General features: G+C 59.9%; 1 protein-coding gene across 1 annotated transcript; it reads left to right on the forward strand.

Moving 5' to 3' along the window:
• The first annotated feature begins 456 nt into the window (after nt 1-456).
• LAMC3 (laminin subunit gamma 3) lies at nt 457-19,673 on the forward strand. The gene is made up of 28 exons (XM_066563054.1): nt 457-838; nt 4,544-4,848; nt 5,040-5,170; nt 6,042-6,208; nt 6,758-6,946; nt 7,124-7,241; nt 7,346-7,444; nt 7,646-7,782; nt 9,211-9,327; nt 9,623-9,818; nt 9,995-10,107; nt 10,604-10,822; nt 12,231-12,419; nt 12,502-12,747; nt 13,103-13,256; nt 13,359-13,501; nt 13,582-13,760; nt 14,239-14,377; nt 14,785-14,990; nt 15,271-15,347; nt 15,465-15,599; nt 15,878-16,022; nt 16,138-16,299; nt 16,512-16,614; nt 16,716-16,915; nt 17,044-17,190; nt 17,389-17,488; nt 18,112-19,673. Exons 1-28 carry the CDS (start codon nt 472-474, stop codon nt 18,354-18,356), a joined length of 4,728 nt encoding a protein of 1,575 aa, XP_066419151.1. The 5' UTR covers nt 457-471; the 3' UTR covers nt 18,357-19,673.
• Nucleotides 19,674-19,716: the final 43 nt, after the last annotated feature.

The raw sequence follows: 19,716 nt of genomic DNA on the forward strand, positions 1-19,716 counted from the left end.
GCTGAATCTGTTTCAAAGCCTTTCCCTAATCCCCTCTTGATTTTGGGGCTGCAAAAAAAGTGAGGACCCCTACCAATTGAAGGGAAAAGCCTCATGTGAGGTATGCACCACCACAGGCTCATTCCCAGGGCTGAGAAATGGAGGAGCTCAGCTATGCCCACGCAGCTGAAGCTGCAAATCCCCAATCCACAAAGCAACGGAGATGTTTTGGGGATGGAGCACTGGATGGTCCCATCCCCACGGCCTGAGGGACTGGGATGTCCTGCGGGGATCCCAAACACCACAGCTCTGCCTCACACACGAGTATTTCGACATTCCCAGCAGCTTCCACAAGATGGACCTCGGAGCGAGAGGAGGTGCCGGGTAGGGGGGACCCGTCCCATCCCATCCCATCCCACCCCGTCCCATCCCATCGCGTCCCGCCCGCTGCCATCCAGAGGAGGCTCAGAGTCCGGCCAGGATTTGCACGGCATGGCACGGCCTCCGGGGCTCTGCCTGCTGGCCCTGCTGGGGCTGGGGCTGGGGGGCTCATCCCCCTGCTGGGACCCTCGGGGGCAGCCCCGCCGCTGCATGCCCGTGTTCGAGAACGCCGCCTTCGGCCGGGCCGTCCGTGCCAGCAACACGTGCGGGTCGCCGCCGGAGGATTATTGCCTGCACATGGGCGCCCAGCACGCCAGCGCCCTGTGCCACCGCTGCGACGCCAGCGACCCCCGGCGCCACCACAACGCCTCCCTCCTCACCGACTTCCACAGCCAGGAGGAGAGCACCTGGTGGCAGAGCCAGTCCATGGCCTTTGGCATCCAGCACCCCAACTCCGTCAACATCACCCTGCACCTGGGTAAGCGCCAGCGGGAGCCCCGGCGGGGCCGGTGGAGGGCAGGGGGTGCAGAGATGGGGCTGGATGCTCCTGAGCCCTGCAGCGCTTGCTGCCAGTGCTGGGTTAAGGACGGGACCCTCCCCAGGGCTTTTTAGGGGGTGTATGGAGGGAGCTGCACTGTGCAGAGCACTGAAAGGACTCGGGGAGGGTCTGCCCTGTCCATCAGCCGAGCCCCGGGATGCCAGGAGCTGTGCTTGTCTGTGCTGCTTCCCAGGCAGCCGTGCCCGGAGTGCCTGCTCCCCCCTTCACCCCAGGATGCTTTTTTCCCGATTTTGGAAGCCTGCGGAGCAGGAGGCAGATGGTTCCTACCCTGGGAGAGCCTTGCCCGGGGAGGGTGGCTGCCATGGGTGCCAAGCCCCTCCTGTTTCACCCCCGTGCGTTGCTCAGGGTCCCTGGTTTGTCTCAGGGTGCCGAGCTCCAGACACACCGTGCAATCCCGGTAGGTTTCCCCAGCTGGCATCCGACCCTCTGTGTTTTAAATACCGTGCAAGCCGCCCACCTGGAGGGTACTTAAACCCAAGGGGCATGCCTGGCATTTTAAAAAGGTTTTATAACATTTTCCTGCCATCTAAACTCTCCTGGCTGTTGGCCAGCGCTGTAAAATCTTCATTCTCTGCAGTCTCCTGCCATCTGCATGCCGAAGGCGGGTAGTGGAGGGGCTGCGGCTGGAGCCGGTGAGGGGACAGCCGAGGGTCGGTGTGGCACTGGTGAGGGGACAGCCGAGGGTCGGTGTGGCACTGGTGAGGGGACAGCAGAGTGTCCGTGTGGCACTGGTGAGGGGGCAGCCGAGGGTCGGTGTGGCACTGAGCCGTGTTGGCGGGACCCAGCGTGGTCGGGGCGGCCGTGGAGGGTCCGTGCCTGCCCCGGCAGGGTAGGCGGAGCTGCCTGGCTGGGTGGAGGTCGCTGCTTTCCCAGCCCCCTGCGAGGGGAAAGGCATCTGGTCCTGTCCCCGGGCCGCGCTCCCCGCCGGGCACCAGGAGCGGTGCTGGAGGAGTCTGCCATCCTCACTCCCTGCTCCTGCCAGCCCTGAGGGCATTTGCCGGCCTCTTGAGCACCCAGCACAGGCTGTCAGGTTGTCCCCGGTCCGTGTGTGGGTGACCCGGGGCACAGACCACCCGAACGCAGCCTGTGTGGCCGAGCCTGCTGCCCCTCCGGGCGGCTTTGTGGCCACCAGTCCCAGCTCGGCACAGCGACATGTGCGGGCTCTGCAAGCCCCGGGGCTTCTTTCCCATTCTCTGTCCTTCTTGCAGCTCTTCCCCGGCTCCTCTGTGGTCTTTCTTGGACCCCACACTTGGGTTTCCAGTGGAGTCCAGTCCCTGTGACTGCCCTGCTGTGTCTGTCTGTTAACACAGCCAGGGCTCAAGCATTGCACCGAGCTCATCTTCCAGCCCTATCATAGCCCCTTTGTGAGCTGGAGCATCCTCTGCCATTCTACCCTTCTTCCTACATGGCTCCTTTGTCTTGCCATGCTAAAAAATACCATCTTGGTGCTTGGCACATCATTGTCTGACCTTTCCCACAGTTGCCAGGCCCGTTCTTGTCCCAGCCACAGATGTTTTTATTGCTGCCTTAATGCTTCCACTTGGGTTAAGCAGGAAAAGCCCAACTGCAGTCCCCTGGAATGCAGGGGGAGTCCTGGGCTGAGTCCTTGCTCCTGAGCTCCACCAAGTAATTGGGTGTTTCACCCCATGCAGTGTGTCCCCTCAGCCTGCCTGTCTTGCTCAGTCACACCTCTTGTAAGTTCTCCAGCGTGGTTGCCTGGGGAGCTTATTAAATAAGACATGGGATGACTCGGACAAGACCCGTGTTTACCTGCATGTTGTTGATTGGCGTTAATTAGATTATGGTCCTTTAAATCTCTCTCTCTGTGAGGTTCCAGCCATGCTGTTATGGTGCAGTGGGCTTGCAGCTGGTCGATCATCCCAAGTGTCCACAGCTCTTGTATTTGCCCTGTCAGATGTCAAGGAAGGAACTCAAAATATCTGTGGCTTGCAAAGGCAACAGACACCAGGGCTCCTCAGGAAGCAATCTGAATGCCAATGGCTCACTTTGGAGTGTCTAGATCAGGCATTATCTGCGTCTGTGACTCTGATTTTCCTGTAGGACTAGAGATGACAGGACATGTAGGTGACATGACTGTCCCACATGCTCCTTTCCTTCTCTCCAGAATTCTCTTCTTGGGGCCCCAGAGCAGTACAAGCTGCATTTTGGGCTCAGGGGAAGGCAGGTGCACAGCTGGGAGAGCACCCAGGGGTCCTGGTGCTGCCTGTGCACCCTTCCCAGCATCACTGTCCAGCAGCACATCTGGCTTTGGGACATGTCACACCTGAGCAGCAAAGAGGAGACAACCAGCCTGGTTTATTTTCTGGATTTTTTTTTTCCTTAGGAGAAATTGGCTGATTAAAAAGCCTGTCTGGGAAAAGCACATGAAAATTCGCAGACAGGCTTTTTAATCAGCCAAATTTCTCCTCTCACGAAAATTCCTCAGAAAAGTGAATCTGCTCCACCCCAGCTGGAGGCACCAGAATGGGGCTCCCCCAGCGTGGCCATCCCCTCCCCTCGCACGGGGCCACTTGGGGCAGGGGTGGTTTATTGACACAGCCCTGCCTTCCCTTCCTCTCCCAGAGGAAACTGCCCCACGAGGTGACGGCCCCGACCTCGCTGTTTTGGTAGAAACCCTCTGGGGACCGCGCTGTCTGGGAACGGGCGCCTGCCAGGGTGCAGGACAGGGCCACCCCCGCTGCCACCAGCGCGGAGCGGTCCCCGAGGGAGGGGAGAGGCACAAGGCAAGGGTGGGACAGCCCAGCTGCAGCCCCTTCTCGGCCCTCGTCACCTCCGGGTGGGCTGGGAGTGGGTCTGTCCCCCTCTCCCGGCAGTGCCGGGCGCTTCCTGCATCCCTGATGGGATGCAGCTGCTTTTCCCAGCGCTGGTAGCCGGCTGCCTCGGCTCCCCCGCAGCAAAGTCGCAGCACATACGCGACAGTATTCATATGGGCCCAATTAAAGGCTTGTTTTCCTAGTCCCGGAATAACCCCTCTAACATTCCCAACTCATTATCTTTTCAAATAAAGCCAAAACCTTGCAGCTAATTGTTTTGTGCTGTCAGGAGTGGTGCTGTTATGGAGCAATTCGGGCTTTGAGCTGGTCCTTCATCTCTGGCAATTAAGTGGGTCTGATGTTCACTTTGGTGTTTTCTCTTTTCCTTTCTGCTAATCCTTTCAAGCTCTTTCAGAGCTCGCCGGACGCCCCAAGGATTGGTGGCCTCTCTTTGTCTTCATCCCAGCAAAGATGGAAGCGATGCCAGGTCCTGGCATGCAGCTCCCTGGGAAGGGATTGGCCTTGACCCTTTCCAGCTCTCCATCCCTAAAGCACCACTGCCCTGGGGATGCTTTCAGTGCTGTTGGCCTAACTCTCCCCCACAGCCGGGATTTGGAGCTGCTCTTTGCCCGTGCAACCCACCCAGTGCAGCACACGAGGGATGGGGGGCAAGAGCCAGCTTGGATCTGGACAGGGTTTGGGCTGCGCCAAGGAGGAGCTGGTTGAGGGCAGCTGGGTGGGGGTGGTGATTTGTCCATTTTTAGCTGTGCTGGGTGCTGCAGGGTGCTGTCGGGATAGCCCAGGCTGTGGTGGCCAGCAGAGGGTCGCAGCGTGGCGGCTCTGTCCCCAGGCAAAGCCTACGAGATCACCTACGTGCGGCTGAAGTTCCACACCAGCCGCCCCGAGAGCTTCGCCATCTACAAGCGCAGCCGCGCCGAGGGGCCCTGGGTGCCCTTCCAGTTCTACAGCGCCTCCTGCCAGAAAACCTACGGGAAGCAGCCGCGGCAGTACCTGCGGCCGGGAGAGGACGAGCAGGTGGCCTTCTGCAGCGACGAGTTCAGCGACATCTCCCCGCTGAGCGGCGGCAACGTGGCCTTCTCCACCCTGGAGGGACGGCCCAGCGCCTACAACTTTGATGGGAGCCCCGCGCTGCAGGTGCCACCGGGGTGGGAGGGGGTGTGGGGCACGGAGCCTTGGGATCAAGGGAATTATTGCACTCAGCTGGGGTAAAAGTGCTGGGGATGAGCTGCAGCCCGGCTTGAGAAGCTGCAGGATGTGGCCTGGTTGGGGTGGGAGCTGGTGGCACAGACCTCTCCACCAAGGTGGCTTCCCCGTGTCCCCTGCAGGAGTGGGTGACAGTCACTGACCTGCTCATCTCCTTGAACCGGCTCAACACATTTGGGGATGACATCTTCAAGGACCCCAAGGTGTTGCAGTCATACTACTATGCCATATCTGACTTCTCTGTTGGTGGCAGGTGAGGAGCAGCCAGGCAGAACTGGGGACCTTCTTGGGGCTGTGGGACTGGGGCAGCTGATCCCCACCTCAGTCTTGTCTGAATTGTGATTTTGGGGTAAACTGCTCAGATGTGGCTTCCTCCATGTGTAAACTGGAGCTGGAAATGCAGAGATGGGTGATGAAACCTGGAGACCTCTCAGTGGTGCAGAAACATCTTTTCCCCACTAGCCCAGTCCACGTGCCACCAGCTGTATTTGCTTTGTTCCCTCCCAGCCCAATGGCTTTTCATGACACTGGGGCTCATGTTGCTCCTCCTGTGACCCTGCTGGTTCCTGGGCACTGCAAAAGGGGAGCCATGGGGTTCTAGTGGAAAGATGACCTGAAGCTGCAGAGGCCACTGGAGGAGCTTGGAGTCAGCATGGCCACAGGCAGAGAAGCTGCAACAGCTGCCAGCAGGAAAGGGCAGCAGATGTGGGACAGAGATGCAGGTGGCACCCACTTGGTGCTGCCCGTGGGCTGTGCTGCACATGCCCTTCCCTAGCTGGGAGAAGTGGAAAATTTCCCCATCCCTGAGAGCGCTGTCTGCCCCAGGCAGCAGGGCTGGGACGGCTCCCAGCAGGCAGACCTGGAGCTGTTGTCCCACCTCTGGGGCCAGCAGCTGGAGCTGGTTAGCACGGGCCACCCTCAGTGTGTGACTGCCCAACTGGCCAGGCTGGGAGAGCCTCAGGGACAGGATGGGCGGCCTCAATGCCAGCACAGCCTGAGCTGCTCTCACCCCACAGCCAGCCCAGGAGCAGGGTCACACACTGCACAGCCTGGGCACCGTCCCACTGCGGCTGCTGCCCACACTGTGCTCAGAGCGGCTGCCCCGTGCTGGTGTCTCACTGCAGGTGCAAATGCAATGGCCACGCCAGCGAGTGTTTGCCGGACGAGGCTGGGCAGCTGGTGTGTGTGTGCCAGCACCACACGGCTGGCACCGACTGTGAGCGCTGCCAGCCCTTCTACCAGGACCGGCCCTGGGCGCGCGGCACGGCCGAGGCTGCCAACGAGTGCCTCCGTGAGTATCCTCGGGTGGCTCCCTGGCCACAGCCATGACTGGCCCTGATGGGTGCCCTGCTGCTGCTGCAGCTCACCTGGCACCTCCTGCCCTTCCTGCACCTGCCCTGATGGGTGCCCTGCTGCTGCTGCAGCTCACCTGGCACCTCCTGCCCTTCCTGCACCTGCCCTGATGGGTGCCCTGCTGCTGCTGCAGCTCACCTGGCACCTCCTGCCCTTCCTGCACCTGCCCTGATGGGTGCCCTGCTGCTGCTGCAGCTCACCTGGCACCTCCTGCCCTTCCTGCACCTGCTCCATTTTGGGAGGATTTGTACCCCCGGGCTCCCCTTCACTGCAGCACCCCGAGTTTTTCCATTCCCTTTACCCCACGAGTGCAGCCATCTGCTCCGTGCATTGTACTGCACCCACCTCTGCTTCCGAGGGCAGAGGCACTGCTGAAAGCTCTCACTGCTGGGCCAAGGGGTCCCATCTGGCCCATCCGACCCACAGGAGGTTGCCATAACCTCCAGTGCCCGCCAGGTGCCCACCCGTCCTCCCGCCTCTCCCCCAGCTTGCAACTGCAGCGGCCGCTCCGAGGAGTGTTTCTACGACCGGGAGCTGTTCCGGCGGAGCGGGCACGGGGGACACTGCCGCAACTGCCGCGACAACACGGCCGGGCCCCACTGCGAGAGCTGCAGGCAGAACTACTACCGCTGGGAGCCGCAGGGAGCCTGCCAGCCCTGCCACTGCCACCCCGCAGGTGCGTGCGGCTGTGCCCAGCTGGGCTCCGGCTGCAAAATTACCGATAAGCCAGGCGGAGTTTGCTGGGAGGGATGGTTTTGGTGGCTTCTCTCTTGCTCGGGGTTTCCCCATCTTCCCCATCCTGTGTCTCTCCCCGGCTGGGGTTGAGCCTCAGGGCTGGCCGGGGTCCCCGCAGGTTCCCTGCAGCCCCAGTGCGACAGCTCGGGCACCTGCGTCTGCAAAGCCAACGTGACGGGCTGGAAGTGTGAGCGCTGCAAGGACGGCTACCACAGCCTCAGCGAAGGTGGCTGCAGGTGAGGAGGAACCCGGCCCTGGGCAGGGGCAGCGGGATGGGACCGGAGCTCACCTCGTCCCGCCTTTATCTCACCTCGTCCTGCCTTTATCTCACTCCATTCAGACCCTGCAGCTGTGACCCCGCGGGCAGCGTGGGCACCTGCGACCCCAACACGGGGCACTGCACCTGCAAGGAGAGGGTGGAGGGGCACTTGTGCAACAGGTGAGTACCTGGCATGGGGACAGGAACACTGTCCCTTACCAGTCTTGAAATTGGTGGCAGGGTTGTGGGGCTGCATTCCTCTGGACCACTGGGGCTGGGCTCACAGGAGTGTCACCAGTGTCCCACACAGAGACACTGCCGTGGTTCCCTGCGGCTCTGCCTGCCCTGTGCCACATACTCCTGTTTCCTCCCCGTGCCCAGGTGCCAGCCGGGCTGGTTTAACCTGCAGCCCCACAACCCCATCGGCTGCACCAGCTGCTTCTGTTACGGCCACTCCAGCGCCTGCAGGGCGGCAGATGGCTACGAGGAGACGCACATCCGCTCCGATTTCAGCCAAGGTAACGACCGTCCCCAGCCCCAGGTAAAACGGAGGGCACCGCTCCGCCAATTTCAGCCAAAAATGTTTGGGAAGGATGTGGCTGAATGTTCCTCTTCGGGGCTGAGCATCTCCCTTTGGAGCTAACTGGTGGTGATGGGTGGAGAGGGATTTCTCTGGCTTGCCCCTGTTTTACTGTTAAATTTCTGCTTCTCCAGCTCCACGGGGACAGGGTATCCGTGACTCCCTGTGGCACCCCTCCATGCCAACCTTCTCCTGGGGCTGTGCATGGCTCAGGGAGGGCTGTGGGGCCAGACATGGACATTGCACCTCACCAGGGACTGCAGGAGCCCTAAAGATCAGCTCAGAAAGATTAAAAAAAAAACAATAGGATGGAGCCTGCTGGCAACTTTCCCAATGATTCCCTCCTCTCCCCATGCTCGGCTGGGATATGACAGCGCAGTTGGACGGGCGGGAGGGAGGTGGTGCTTTTGCCTGGCTGCTGGCAGGGCTGGGTGCGTGCGGGATGCTGGGGAAGCCCTGCCATCTGCCGCGCACGCCGGCGTGTGCAGCCCCGCGCGGGGACACCGCGGGGACACCGCGGGGACGGGCACCCCCGGCGGGCACCCCGCTCTGCCGCGCCTCTTCCCAGATGGATGCGAATGCGCCAGGCACGGGTGGATCTTAATTGCCTTTAAACCGCGCTGCCAATTGCTGTGCTGCTGGAATGTCTTCGCGGCCTTGAAAGCGATCCAGGCTTTAAACCGAGTCTTTTTTTCCATCCTTCACACAGCCAGTTTGGGGCTGCTCCTTTGGGGACTGGGTTTGGCAGTTTCTGAGCTGAGATGCAGCCACAGCACCCTCCTAAATCCCGGCTTCCCAAAACATTCCCCAGTCCACAGTGGAGGGGGATCAGATGGAATTTTCTTATACTGGGTAAAAGTATAAATTGGGAGTGATTTGATAACAGAGCACAGCCCACTTGAGAGATTTCCAAGTGTTTGTCCTGCAGAGCTGGAAGAAATAACTAACCCCTGTGGAATGGGGGGGGGGGGGGGGGGGGGAGTTTAACTGGTTTCTTAAGGAAACCAACTTAATGCAACTATGGCCCATCTCTTCTGGGCTTCTCCAGCATTTCTCCTCAGGCTTCCTGTGCTCAGCAGCCCACAGTAATGTTAGAATGGCAGCACAAGCAGGAGGGCAAAAGTTTAAAGATAATAATTTCCTCCAAATCTAAGAAAATAAATAGTTGAGGGGTGGTTAAGGCCATGCTCCAGTGCATGAGAGCAGAGAGCCCAAGTGGGGCAGGGTGTTACAAAGTCCTTTCCAAGACTCAAGAGAGTGTTGGGAGGAGGGACAGAGCCCCTGAAAGCAGCACCCTGCTGGTGCTGTGCTGGCAGGGACTCACTGCTCCCTTAGCTGTGCCCTGCCACTGTATCCTGTCCCACAGGGCTGGAGGGCTGGGCTGCCACAGCTCCAGGCCCCACAGAGCTGCCTCTGCGTTGGGCTGGCCAGGAGATCATCACCGAGTGGGATGGAGAGGAGCCAGTGGATTTTCTTGCACCAGGTATTGTGTGCGCTGGGTCCCTGAGGTGCTCTCGTCCCACTGCCATGCTGGTGCAGGAAGCACTGAGCTCCATTGCAGAGCTGAGCACGTTTCTGTAGCAGAAGGCAGTGGGGGGGGTTTTGGAACAGTGGGGGGTATTGGACTGGGACCCCAGGAGGGCAGGCTGGAGCTGGCAGCACCCTAGGAGGGTGACTGTGGCTCCTGATGATGGTGGCGGGAATAGGACTGCACTGGCAGACCTGGCAGAGCTGGTGCCTCTGTGTCCTACAGACTTTGCTCCTCTCTCCCCTCACAGAGAAGTTTCTGCAGAACCAGCACCTCAGTTATGGGCAGCTCCTGTCCCTGCTGCTGGGAGTGGAGAACGGGACAAGAACAGAACGTGGCGTGCCCCTGCTCCAGGCCCAGCTGCTGCTGGAGGGCGAGGGGATGAAGATCACCATGTCCAGCAGTAAGAGCCAGCTCCAGCATGGAAAGCAGGTTGTCACCTTCAGGTACCCATCACGGTGTTTTGGGGAGACAGTGGGGTTTAGGGCTCAGTGCCTGATTTGTCTGGGCTGCCCTTTACTGCTCTCTGCCCCCCTTGGGGATTTAACTGTGCTGTGCCTGGGTCCTGCAGCACCCAGCTCATGCTGGCCCTGTCCTGCCTCCCCCACTCCTTCTCCAACAGGCTGCATGAGGCACAGGAGGGTGCAGAGCCTTTGCTGTCGGCCTTCAGCTTCCAGCGCCTGCTCTCCAACCTGAGCTCCCTCCGCCTCCGCGTGAGCCACGGCCCCGGGAGAGGTGGGTGGCTCCACAGGACATCCCTATGGGGACCAGGCTGGGGTGGGACTGGAGACATCTCCACAGGACATCCCCATGGGGGGACCAACCTGGGGTGGGACTGGAGACATCTCCACAGGACATCCCTGTGGGGACCAGGCTGGGGTGGGACTGGAGACATCTCCACAGGACATCCCCGTGGGGACCAGCCTGGGGTGGGACTGGAGACATCTCCACAGGACATCCCTGTGGGGGGACCAACCTGGGGTGGGACTGGAGACATCTCCACAGGACATCCCCGTGGGGGGACCAACCTGGGGTGGGACTGTGGACATGGAAGCAGCATCAGGCTCTCAAGGATGAGAGGGATTGTAGGGGCTGTTTTGGGGCAGGGGCTGCCTCCTCTCTGTGAACACCCCTGGGCTCTCAAGGAGGTGTTTTGGGGTCTGTCTGGAGCATTTCAGAGCAGAGCAGGGGCTGCAGCATCCCATTCCCACACCATTGTCCCCTCTCACAGGCAGGCTGTCCCTGAGCGAGGTCCAGCTCACATCTGCTCGCCCCGGGCCGGGCCCACGGGCGGGCTGGGTGGAGGAGTGCACGTGTCCCATGGGATACACCGGGCAGTTCTGCCAGTCCTGTGCACCTGGGTTCAAGAGGGAGATCCCATTTGGTGGCCCCTTCGTCAGCTGCGTGCCCTGCACCTGCAACCAGCACGGGGACTGCCACCCCCTCACAGGTGTGCACCCCCCGGCCCCTCCACTCACCTGCTGCTCCGTGTGTGGGTGACAAATCCCTGCCTTTGCTTGTTCTGAGGGAAGCTGGGAACAACTGGTGAGGTTGTGGTTCCCAAAATTTGCAAGTTGAATTGCTTGGGTGGTTCTAGGGACAGCGTTCATAACTGCAAAGATAGAGATTATTAATGAAGTGCAATAATGGTGGTAATCTATAATTAGAGGAGCATTTTTCATGATATTTTATGACCTCTGAGGAGGAGGAGGGAAGGGTGCTGGTGCTCAGAGGAGTAAGGGAGCAGGGCCAGGACAGCAGAGAGGGTTTTGCTAGGCTGGATCTCACAGGCAGCTTCACTGCCTGATGAGAGGAGCAGGACTGGGGTGCAGCTCTGGAATCTGCAAACTGAGGGTTAACCTGAGCAGAGAAACAAGGAAAAAAGCAGGAAAACACAGAGGGAAGACACCAGAGGAGCCAGCTCTTGTGCTGCCAGCCCAACCCCTGGTGGCTGGCTCTCCTCAGTGAGGAGTAATAATGATGCACGGCAGGGATGGAGAGGGCTGGAGGAGGCAGAGAGCTCGGCGAATGCCCCTGCCCTGCCCACGAAACCACGGGCGGCAGCTCTGCAAACCCGCCCTCATCCCGCAGAGAGGGGCTGGCGCCGCCGACTGCACAATCCCCAGGGATGGGGCCAGACTTTTGATGTTCCGGCCTGGGCGCTGCCAGCCTGCGCACTTCCTTTAGTTTATTTTTCCACTTCTTCCTGCCACCCGCTTTTTCTTTCTTTTCCATCGTCTGACTCTGCCTGGATGTGGGGAAAATGGAATAACACCCCCTCCTGCGCAGCCTTCCTGGTATGACCGACCCCACAAAACACGGGGAAAATCCTCCCCCTGACTCCTCTGTCTCCAGTGAAGCAGAGGATCTGCCTGGAGCTGGGGGGTTCCTTGAGCACTCTCCCTCCTCTTCCTCCCTCTCCTCCTCACAGCCGATTTCGGAAGGCTGACTCAGAGGCTCGGCTCGCTCTGGAGATGCTCCCTGGTGGGTGCCGGGCCGGCTGTTTGTGTTTCCCAAGCCGGGCTGGAAAGGACGCGCCTCGACACTCAGAAATGTGTTGCGGATTACGGCAGGCGCCGGCAGCCCCCGCACACATTGATGGTGCTGCGTGTGCCAGCGCTGCCTCGTCCCTGCATCGCTGTGGCCGCCGTGCCCTCTCCAAAACCTTCTCCCTCGACCAAAGACAGGGCAAGGAGGGAAAATGTCCCGAGCGCTGGTTGGAGTTGTGCAACCCCTCGCTTGGAGCTGCACATCCCTCTTGCCACGCTCCGTGCTGGGGTCTCTATCCCTCCCGCAGTCCCCGTTGTTATTCGGGGTTGGATTTTCGCGGACCCTCAGCTCGGTTTTCCTCCCCGCAGGGCACTGCCAGTGCTCACACAATACGGAGGGTCCCTCCTGCGAGCGCTGCAGCCCCGGCTTTTACGGCAACCCCTTCTTGGGGCGCTCCGATGACTGCAAGCCCTGCCCCTGCCCCGGCCGCTCGCCCTGCACCCAGGTGCCCAGCACTGGGGAGATGGTCTGCACCCACTGCCCCCCGGGGCAGAGAGGTGAGGCTGCGGCTGGGTGGGCACAGGGGCTGTGGGCAGCGTGGGCACGGCTGGATCCTCCCCACCGTTCCGCCTTCCCCAGGAAAGCGCTGTGAGCTCTGTGATGATGGGTTTTTCGGGGATCCCCTGGGGCAGAGAGGCCCCGTGCATCCCTGTGAGCCGTGCCAGTGCCACGGGAACGTGGATCCCAATGCCGTGGGGAACTGCGACCCCGTGTCCGGCCGATGCCTGCGCTGCCTCTACAACACCATGGGCGAGCACTGCGAGAGGTGCCGGCCGGGCTTCTACGGGGATGCGCTGGCTCCCAGCCCTGCTGGGAAGTGTGCTCGTAAGTACAGCCCCCGGGCACAGCTCACTTGCAGCCAAAATCCTCCCAGCAGCGAAGGCAGAGGGTGGAAGGGGGATGCCTAGCAGGTTTAGGGGCTGATGGATGGTCCAGGTCACCCCCACGTGTTCCCCTTTGCCCTCTTGCTCCACTGCCATCCTTCCCCAGAGATACTCTGGCTTGCAGGGGCTCTTTGGAGCCCTGGCTGATGGGGGAATATGGCTCTCCACATTGTCAGGAGCTCAGCCCCAGTGCACACCATTCCTGCAGTCCCATCCACCAGCCCCGTGCTGGGATTTAAGGGTTATTTTGTCTGGTTATTTATGCTGGGATTTAAGGGTTATTTTGTCTCCCATAGCTTGTGATTGCAACCCCAGTGGCTCAGACCCGAGGCTGGAGGGCTGTGATCCTGTCACAGGCCAGTGCCACTGCCTCCCACACGTGACAGGCAGAGCCTGTGGGCAGTGCCAGCCCAGCTACTACGGCCTGGAGCCCACCGTGGGGTGCAGGAGGTATGTGGGGCATGCCATGGGGCTGCCAGGGAGCGGCTCCATGCTCCCAGCTCTGCTCTCTGCATTGATTGCCTGCTCATGACCCTCCACTTCTCATGCCAGCTGTGAGTGCCACCCAACAGGGTCCCGGGAGAGCGGGTGCCACATGCTGACGGGGCAGTGCTCCTGCCAGCCCGGCGTCACAGGGAGGAGATGTGATCGGTGCCAGCACGGCTTCTTCGGCTTCTCTGCCAGGGGCTGCCGAGGTAAGGGGAATGGGCGCTGCATTTTGTCCCCAAAGCAGGGCTGGCAGCCACACTGTGATGCCTTTCTGCCCCCACTGCAGCCTGCAACTGCTCCCCGCTGGGCTCCATCACCCCGCAGTGCCACGAGAACAGCACCTGCCTGTGCCACCCTGGCTTCGTGGGCTACAAGTGTGACCGCTGCCAGGCCAACTTCTTCCTGGAGCCACTGAGCTCCCGCTGCCAGCAGTGCCCTGCCTGCTATGGGCTGGTGAAGGATGAGGTACAGCCTGTGCACTGCTGAGACAACAGGCACAGCACCCCTGTTGTGACAGTGTTTACAGGGGTCTTAGGATGAGGGAAGAGATGAGGATGTGATTCCATGTTTCAGAAGGCTTGATTTATTATTTTATTATATATATTATATTAAAACTATACTAAAAGAATAGAAGAAAGGATTTCATCAGAAGGCTAGCTAAGAATAGAAAAAGAAGGAATGATAACAAAGGCTTGTGTCTCGGGCCGAGAGTCTGAGCCAGCTGACTGTGATTGGCCATTAATTAGAAACAACCACATGAGACCAATCCCAGATGCACCTGTTGCATTCCACAGCAGCAGATAACCATTGGTTACATTTTGTTCCTGAGGCCTCTCAGCTTCTCAGGAGGAAAAACCCTAAGGAAAGGATTTTTCATAAAAGATGTCTGTGACAGCCCTGCAGTGCCTTACTGTCCCCCCGTGTCCCCCTGTCCTGCCCACAGGCTGACCTCCTGAGGGCCAGGCTGCAGGAGATGGAGGAGTGGCTGCAGAAGCCAGGCTGTGACACCCACCTGGGCCAGTCTGCCATGCTGGGAGATGCACCCCGTGGAGATGGGCTGCCAGGCCCACACCTCCTGAGAGGTACAGGGGACTCTCCTTCCTCCCACCTATTTCACCCTCTGCTCCCTCAGGGTGCTGTGACATGCTGGGGGGTGCAAGGAGGTCCCAGGTGAGTGCTGGCCTCAGTGTGGTGTGACCTGGGTGGGGACAGTGGAGGGGACACGCCTTTTTGGGAGGACAGAGCACTGCAGGGATGCTCACACCACTGAGGTCTTGGAGCAGGCAGTGGTGGGCATTACTGGGGGCTGAGCACCAACACATGGGTACCCTTTGGATGCTGAATTCCTGGGTCCCTCCTGAGCACCCAGAGGGACTGTATTCCCCTTTCATCAGTAGGTGTTAGGGGCTGGGGCATGGGGCAGCTCCACAGGGCAGCAGGGAGCCCTGAGCAACCCCAATGGGCAACGAGATGCTTGTGCTGTCCACAGGTGCCAGGGCCACCCTCTTGGTGCAGGTGGGGCAGCTGGCAGGGGCACTGGACACTGCACAAGGCCGTCTCAGCAATGCCAGCCAGGCCACCAGCTGCTCCCATCATGGACCCCACAAGACCTGCACCCTGCTCTCGGAGATCGGGGCCGTGCTGCGGTCGGCTCAGCAGGAGATCCTGCATGCTGCAGACACCCTGGCTACCACGGTGGGGGCTCTCAGTGGCCCTGGGCTCCTGAGAGGGGTGGTGACAATCCTGGGGGCACTGGGATGTGCCTCCCAGGACTGTTGGGGTGGGATGTGACCAGCAGAGTGAGTGAGTGGGAAAGCCTGGGGTCCATGTGGGTATAGCCCTCCTTGCAGCTGAGTCAAGAGGAGATATTTTCCTTGCTCTAGCCCTTTGGGAGATTCTTGGTGATGCTGGGCTGGCAGGATCCAGGGGTGCCTGCTCCCTGCCAGGGTCTTAATACTGCTGTTTGCATTCCAAGGAAATTCCCCAGGAAATCCCATGGCAGCCCACAAACTGGAGCCACTGGGCACTGGAGGCTCAGGCTCTGTCCAAGAGGTAAGATTTGAACAGGCAGAGGAAGGAAGCTGTCAGCCCAGCTGGGGGTGCAGGGGGCACTCCTTTGCCAGGAGGCCAACCCTGATTCCCTCTGTCTGGGTGTCCTTGACCCTGCAGCCACAAGGACTCCATGGCACGGGTGGAGGCCATGGTCAGGAGAGCACTGCGTGCCTCCAACGCCAGCTCTGAGCTCCTGAGGAACCTGCTGGAGAGGAACACCACACAGCATGTGCAGCACGAGCTGGAGGCTGGGTGAGGGGCTGGCAGGGCACCAGAGCCCCTTTCCTCTGGCCAGGCCGCTGTCACAGGGCTCAGTCACAGGGATTTGCCACCTGCCCAACAGGCACGTGCTGAGCACCTTCAAACTCATTGCACTGCAGTGCTGTAAAGCAGAGGGACAGGGTGCTGTGTGCTGGGGGGGTCAGGAAAAGCCCCCAGAATTTTCTGCTACATCCATGTCCAGGGCCACATTGTCCTCTTCATCCTTCAAGGGACCGGAGGGCCCTGGTTGACAGCAATGTCCTGTGTAGGTATGAGGAAATCCAGCGGGCACAGGAGGAGCTGGGTGCTGGCATGGCAGAGGTGGCAGTGGAGGCCAGGAGAGCTCTGGCAGCTGTGGAACAGGCACAGGCTGACCTGGCTGAGAGACTTTTGCAGGTGGCTGCTCTGGGGCAGGTGAGCAGCACCCAAGCTACAGCTCCTGCTGGCATCCCTACCTCCTGCTTTACCAGTGCTGCCCCCCAAGCTGGGACAGGATCTCATGGAGCCTTTGGCACTCCTGATCCTGCAGCAGGTGCTGCCAATGCAGGCTGGAGACCTGGCACAGGAGCTGGCAGTGCTGGAGCAGGCAGCAGCAGCCCAGGAGCCGTTGGCTCAGCAGGCTGTGGAGGCATCCCATGCACTGGCAGCTGGACTGCACCTGGAGCTGCAAAGGACTCGTGGCTTCAAGCAGGTAATTGCTGCTCACAGGAATGGAGCCCCATCCCTGCTGCTCCAGCAACTGGAGGGACCACATTGCAGCTAGGGAGCTGGGAGAGGATGTATGGGAGACATCTTCCCTTGGGCTCCCAGATGTCCCTAGGAGCTTGCCTGCCAAAAGGGAGCAGGCTGAATCCCGTATTTCCCTGCTGCCCAGCCTCATTCTTCCTCTCTTCTCCTCTCCAGCTGCAGGACCAGGCTGGCTCTGCCCATGACATGGCCACCATGGCTGTCTCTCGAGGAAAAGCTGCGCTCTCTGATGCCGAGTCCCTCCTGGCCAGTTTGGAAGGTAAAAGGCACCAGTCAGAGCATCTCCAGCCACAACCTGGCTCTCACCAGGTGACAAGGGGAGAAGTGGACAGTTTGGTGATGGCCAGGTTGCTCCCATAGGCATGAAGAAGGTGCTGGGGCATCGGAAGAGTCAGGCTGCCCTGAGGAGGAGGATGGCCACTGTGCGGGGCAGAGTGGTGGTGGATGCTCAGAGGAAGATTAAACAGGCAGAGAAGACACTGGGAAACTCCCTGTCCATCTCCACCACAGCCCAGAGGACAGCTGGGGAGGCTGAGCAACTCTCTGAGGAGAGTGCCAAGGTCTGAGCTGAGGGATTGGGGTGGAGCTGCTGGGCATGGCCAGGCTCAGCCGTCACCTAGAGAGCCCAGGCTGCTGCAGGCAGGGCTGTGTGTCCCCAGGTGACTGTCCCCATCTCTGTCTTTTGCAGAGGGCACGGGCTGTGCTGCAGGAGAGCAAACAGGCCCTCAAACACGCCAGCCAGCTCGCCACGCATGCCAATGAGACCCAGTGGGAGCTCTCCCGGCAGGAGCACATGGCTGAGAAGCTCAGGGGAGACCTGGAGGAAGCACAGCAGGTCAGCTGGGTGCCCTTGGGCAGGTTGTGTCCTCCAGAGCATGGAGGCAGCTTTGCCCACAGCCCAAAGCATAGGGAACAACCCGGCTTGGGAGCTCCACTGTAGGGACAACACCTTGGGGATGTTCCTGGGATGTCCTCTACCATCCAGCCAAGGGTCAGTGGTGTCCCTGATCTGGGTGTCTGTCTCTGTTGGAAGGTGGGATCAGAGGTGAGTGAGATGGCAAGAAGTCTCCAGGAAGCCCGGGGCTCACTCATGTCAGACATCAAGACCCTGAACACCCTGCTGAACAGCCTAGGTGAGACCTGGGGGGAAATGGGGTGCAGGTTCCAGGGACAGGGCTGGGCTCTTGGGGCCAGGGCTCTCCTGCTTGATGGCCATCCAGGCTGAGCTGGGTGCTCTCTGGCTGAAATCATCCATGGTCTCAGCAAGGCTTCTTTAAGGCTCATGTCTTGAGGAAAACCTTCATGAAGAATGAATTGGGGCTTGCTGAATGTGTGTGCTCATGTCTGCTCTGGGTACACTGATCTCCCTTGGGATCCTCAGGGGGAGCAAGGCTGGCAAAGTCCCTTTGGAACTGAGGGCTGTGCTAGACTGGATTTGCTCCTTGTTGCTGGTTGGTCTTGCTCCAGCTCGTCCTGTTTTTATCACGTGGGTTTATTTCTGAGCATTCCAGGATTCTTGCATCCAAGAAACTTTGCAAAAGGCTGGAAACCATGACCCATTTGTAAGAATGAGAAGTGCCCAGGCCCTGCCTGGAGCCACAGCTCTGTTTGCTTGTCTGTGATCAGTGAGAAGCTACAAAGCCTCCATGCCCTACTGCACCCACTCCTTACAGTCTGCCTGGTGCCATGGAGTACATCCAGAACATCTCCTGTCCCCTTCTCTGCTCTCATCCATGTCCTCTCCCTCCCTGCCCAGGTAACCTGGAGCAGGACACGGAGGTGGAGGCAGTGCTGAGCGCTGGGAGGCTGCAGCTGGAGCAGCTGTGGCTGCGCCTGGCCACGCCGGGTGCCCTGGCCAGCCAGCTCAGCCGGCTGCAGCAGGAGGCAGCGCGGCAGCAGGAGCAGATCCAGGCGTTTGAGAGCGACTTGGCTGAGATCCGGGCCGACAAGCAGAACTTGGAGGACATTTTGCGGAGCCTCCCTGAGAGCTGCTCCAAGTGACAGGTCGCTGGCTGCTGCCACATGTCCCCTGTGCCCACCCTGCACAGGGAATGGCAGAGGGAAGGACACTCTGCATTCACCAGCACCAATCCCTCCCACTGCACTGCCCTCCTACAGTATCACACCCCAGGTCCTTCTCCACACCCGTTCAGGCTCTGCATCTCAAGCACTCTGCAGCATGACTCCAGCCACCACCTCTGTCCTTGGGATGGGGGGACACCCACCCACCAGGGGCACTGATGTTTCTGTGCAGGATATGGAGCCATTCCAGGGTTGGTCTCTCACTGCAGAGTGAACAAAGAATCCTCACAGCTCTCCTGCATCCCTCCTTTCCCATCGCAGCATGGTGCACTGGGCAGGGACAGCTTCCCAAGTATGCAATGTACCCAAGCTGTACTGCCTGGCACTCCCTCTTGCCCCAGGAGAAGAGAGAGGCTCTGACATGTGCTGGAAGCTGGTCCTGCTGCACAGCACCCTGCTGTGGTCACAGAGGTGCAGAGAGGAATCCTGGTGAAGCCAGGCAGAGAGCTGCTTGCCTGAGGGCACACAGCTTGCCTGCTTCCCAAGGGAAGGGAGCTCACAGCAGGGAGGGCTTAATTAATGAGCAGAAACAAAGCAAAGATGGATCCTCACCCAGCTCCTGGAAGGCAGGTGGGACATCCTCAGCCTGCTTCAGTATGAGAGGAGCTCAGATCTTGCTGTTCCCTTGCTCCAGGGTCAGACAAGGCCACAGCCAGCTCTGCTTGGCTCACTGAATGTCACCAGGCATGGCTATAAAACAGCCAATTGCCACCAGTCCCAGGGGCTGTGTGGCAGAGATGCAGCCAAGGGAGGTGTCAGAGCCGCAGCACCCACAGCCCCACGAGCCCCACTGGAGAGGAGCTGGCTGATGGCAGCAGGCTGTGCAGCCAGTGTGGACTGGATGGGGAACAGCTGGACACCCGCTCCTGCCTGTGTCACTCCCACGGGGTGGCAGAGGTCAGTGGCTATATTGCCTTTAAAGGAAAGGCATTTCTGTTCCTCTGTGCTCCCGTGTGGGCTGGGCTGCAGGACAAGCCAGGTCCTGGCTCAGCCCACCTTGTGTTGACTGTGCTGTGACTCCAGGTAGCTGAAGTCATTCCCATGAGACCAGAAACGAGTCCCCAGGCTGGAGCTTGCTTCATTTTTTAACCGATTTTACCTATGTTTTTTCTGCTCACAGTGCTGCAAATCAGGTTTGCTAAAGTCTTGTGTAATTTATGTAAAATTGCTGCCATCGATGTTGAATCCCCCAGCAACATCTCTGGTGGGTCCAGTGGCCTGGAAGGAACACAGGATTCTCCTACTGAGAACAAAGCCATCGCCTTTCTAATTCTGCACA

This window comes from Molothrus aeneus, chromosome 19 (genome assembly GCF_037042795.1).
Source record: "Molothrus aeneus isolate 106 chromosome 19, BPBGC_Maene_1.0, whole genome shotgun sequence".
In the NCBI taxonomy this organism is placed as follows: domain Eukaryota; kingdom Metazoa; phylum Chordata; class Aves; order Passeriformes; family Icteridae; genus Molothrus; species Molothrus aeneus.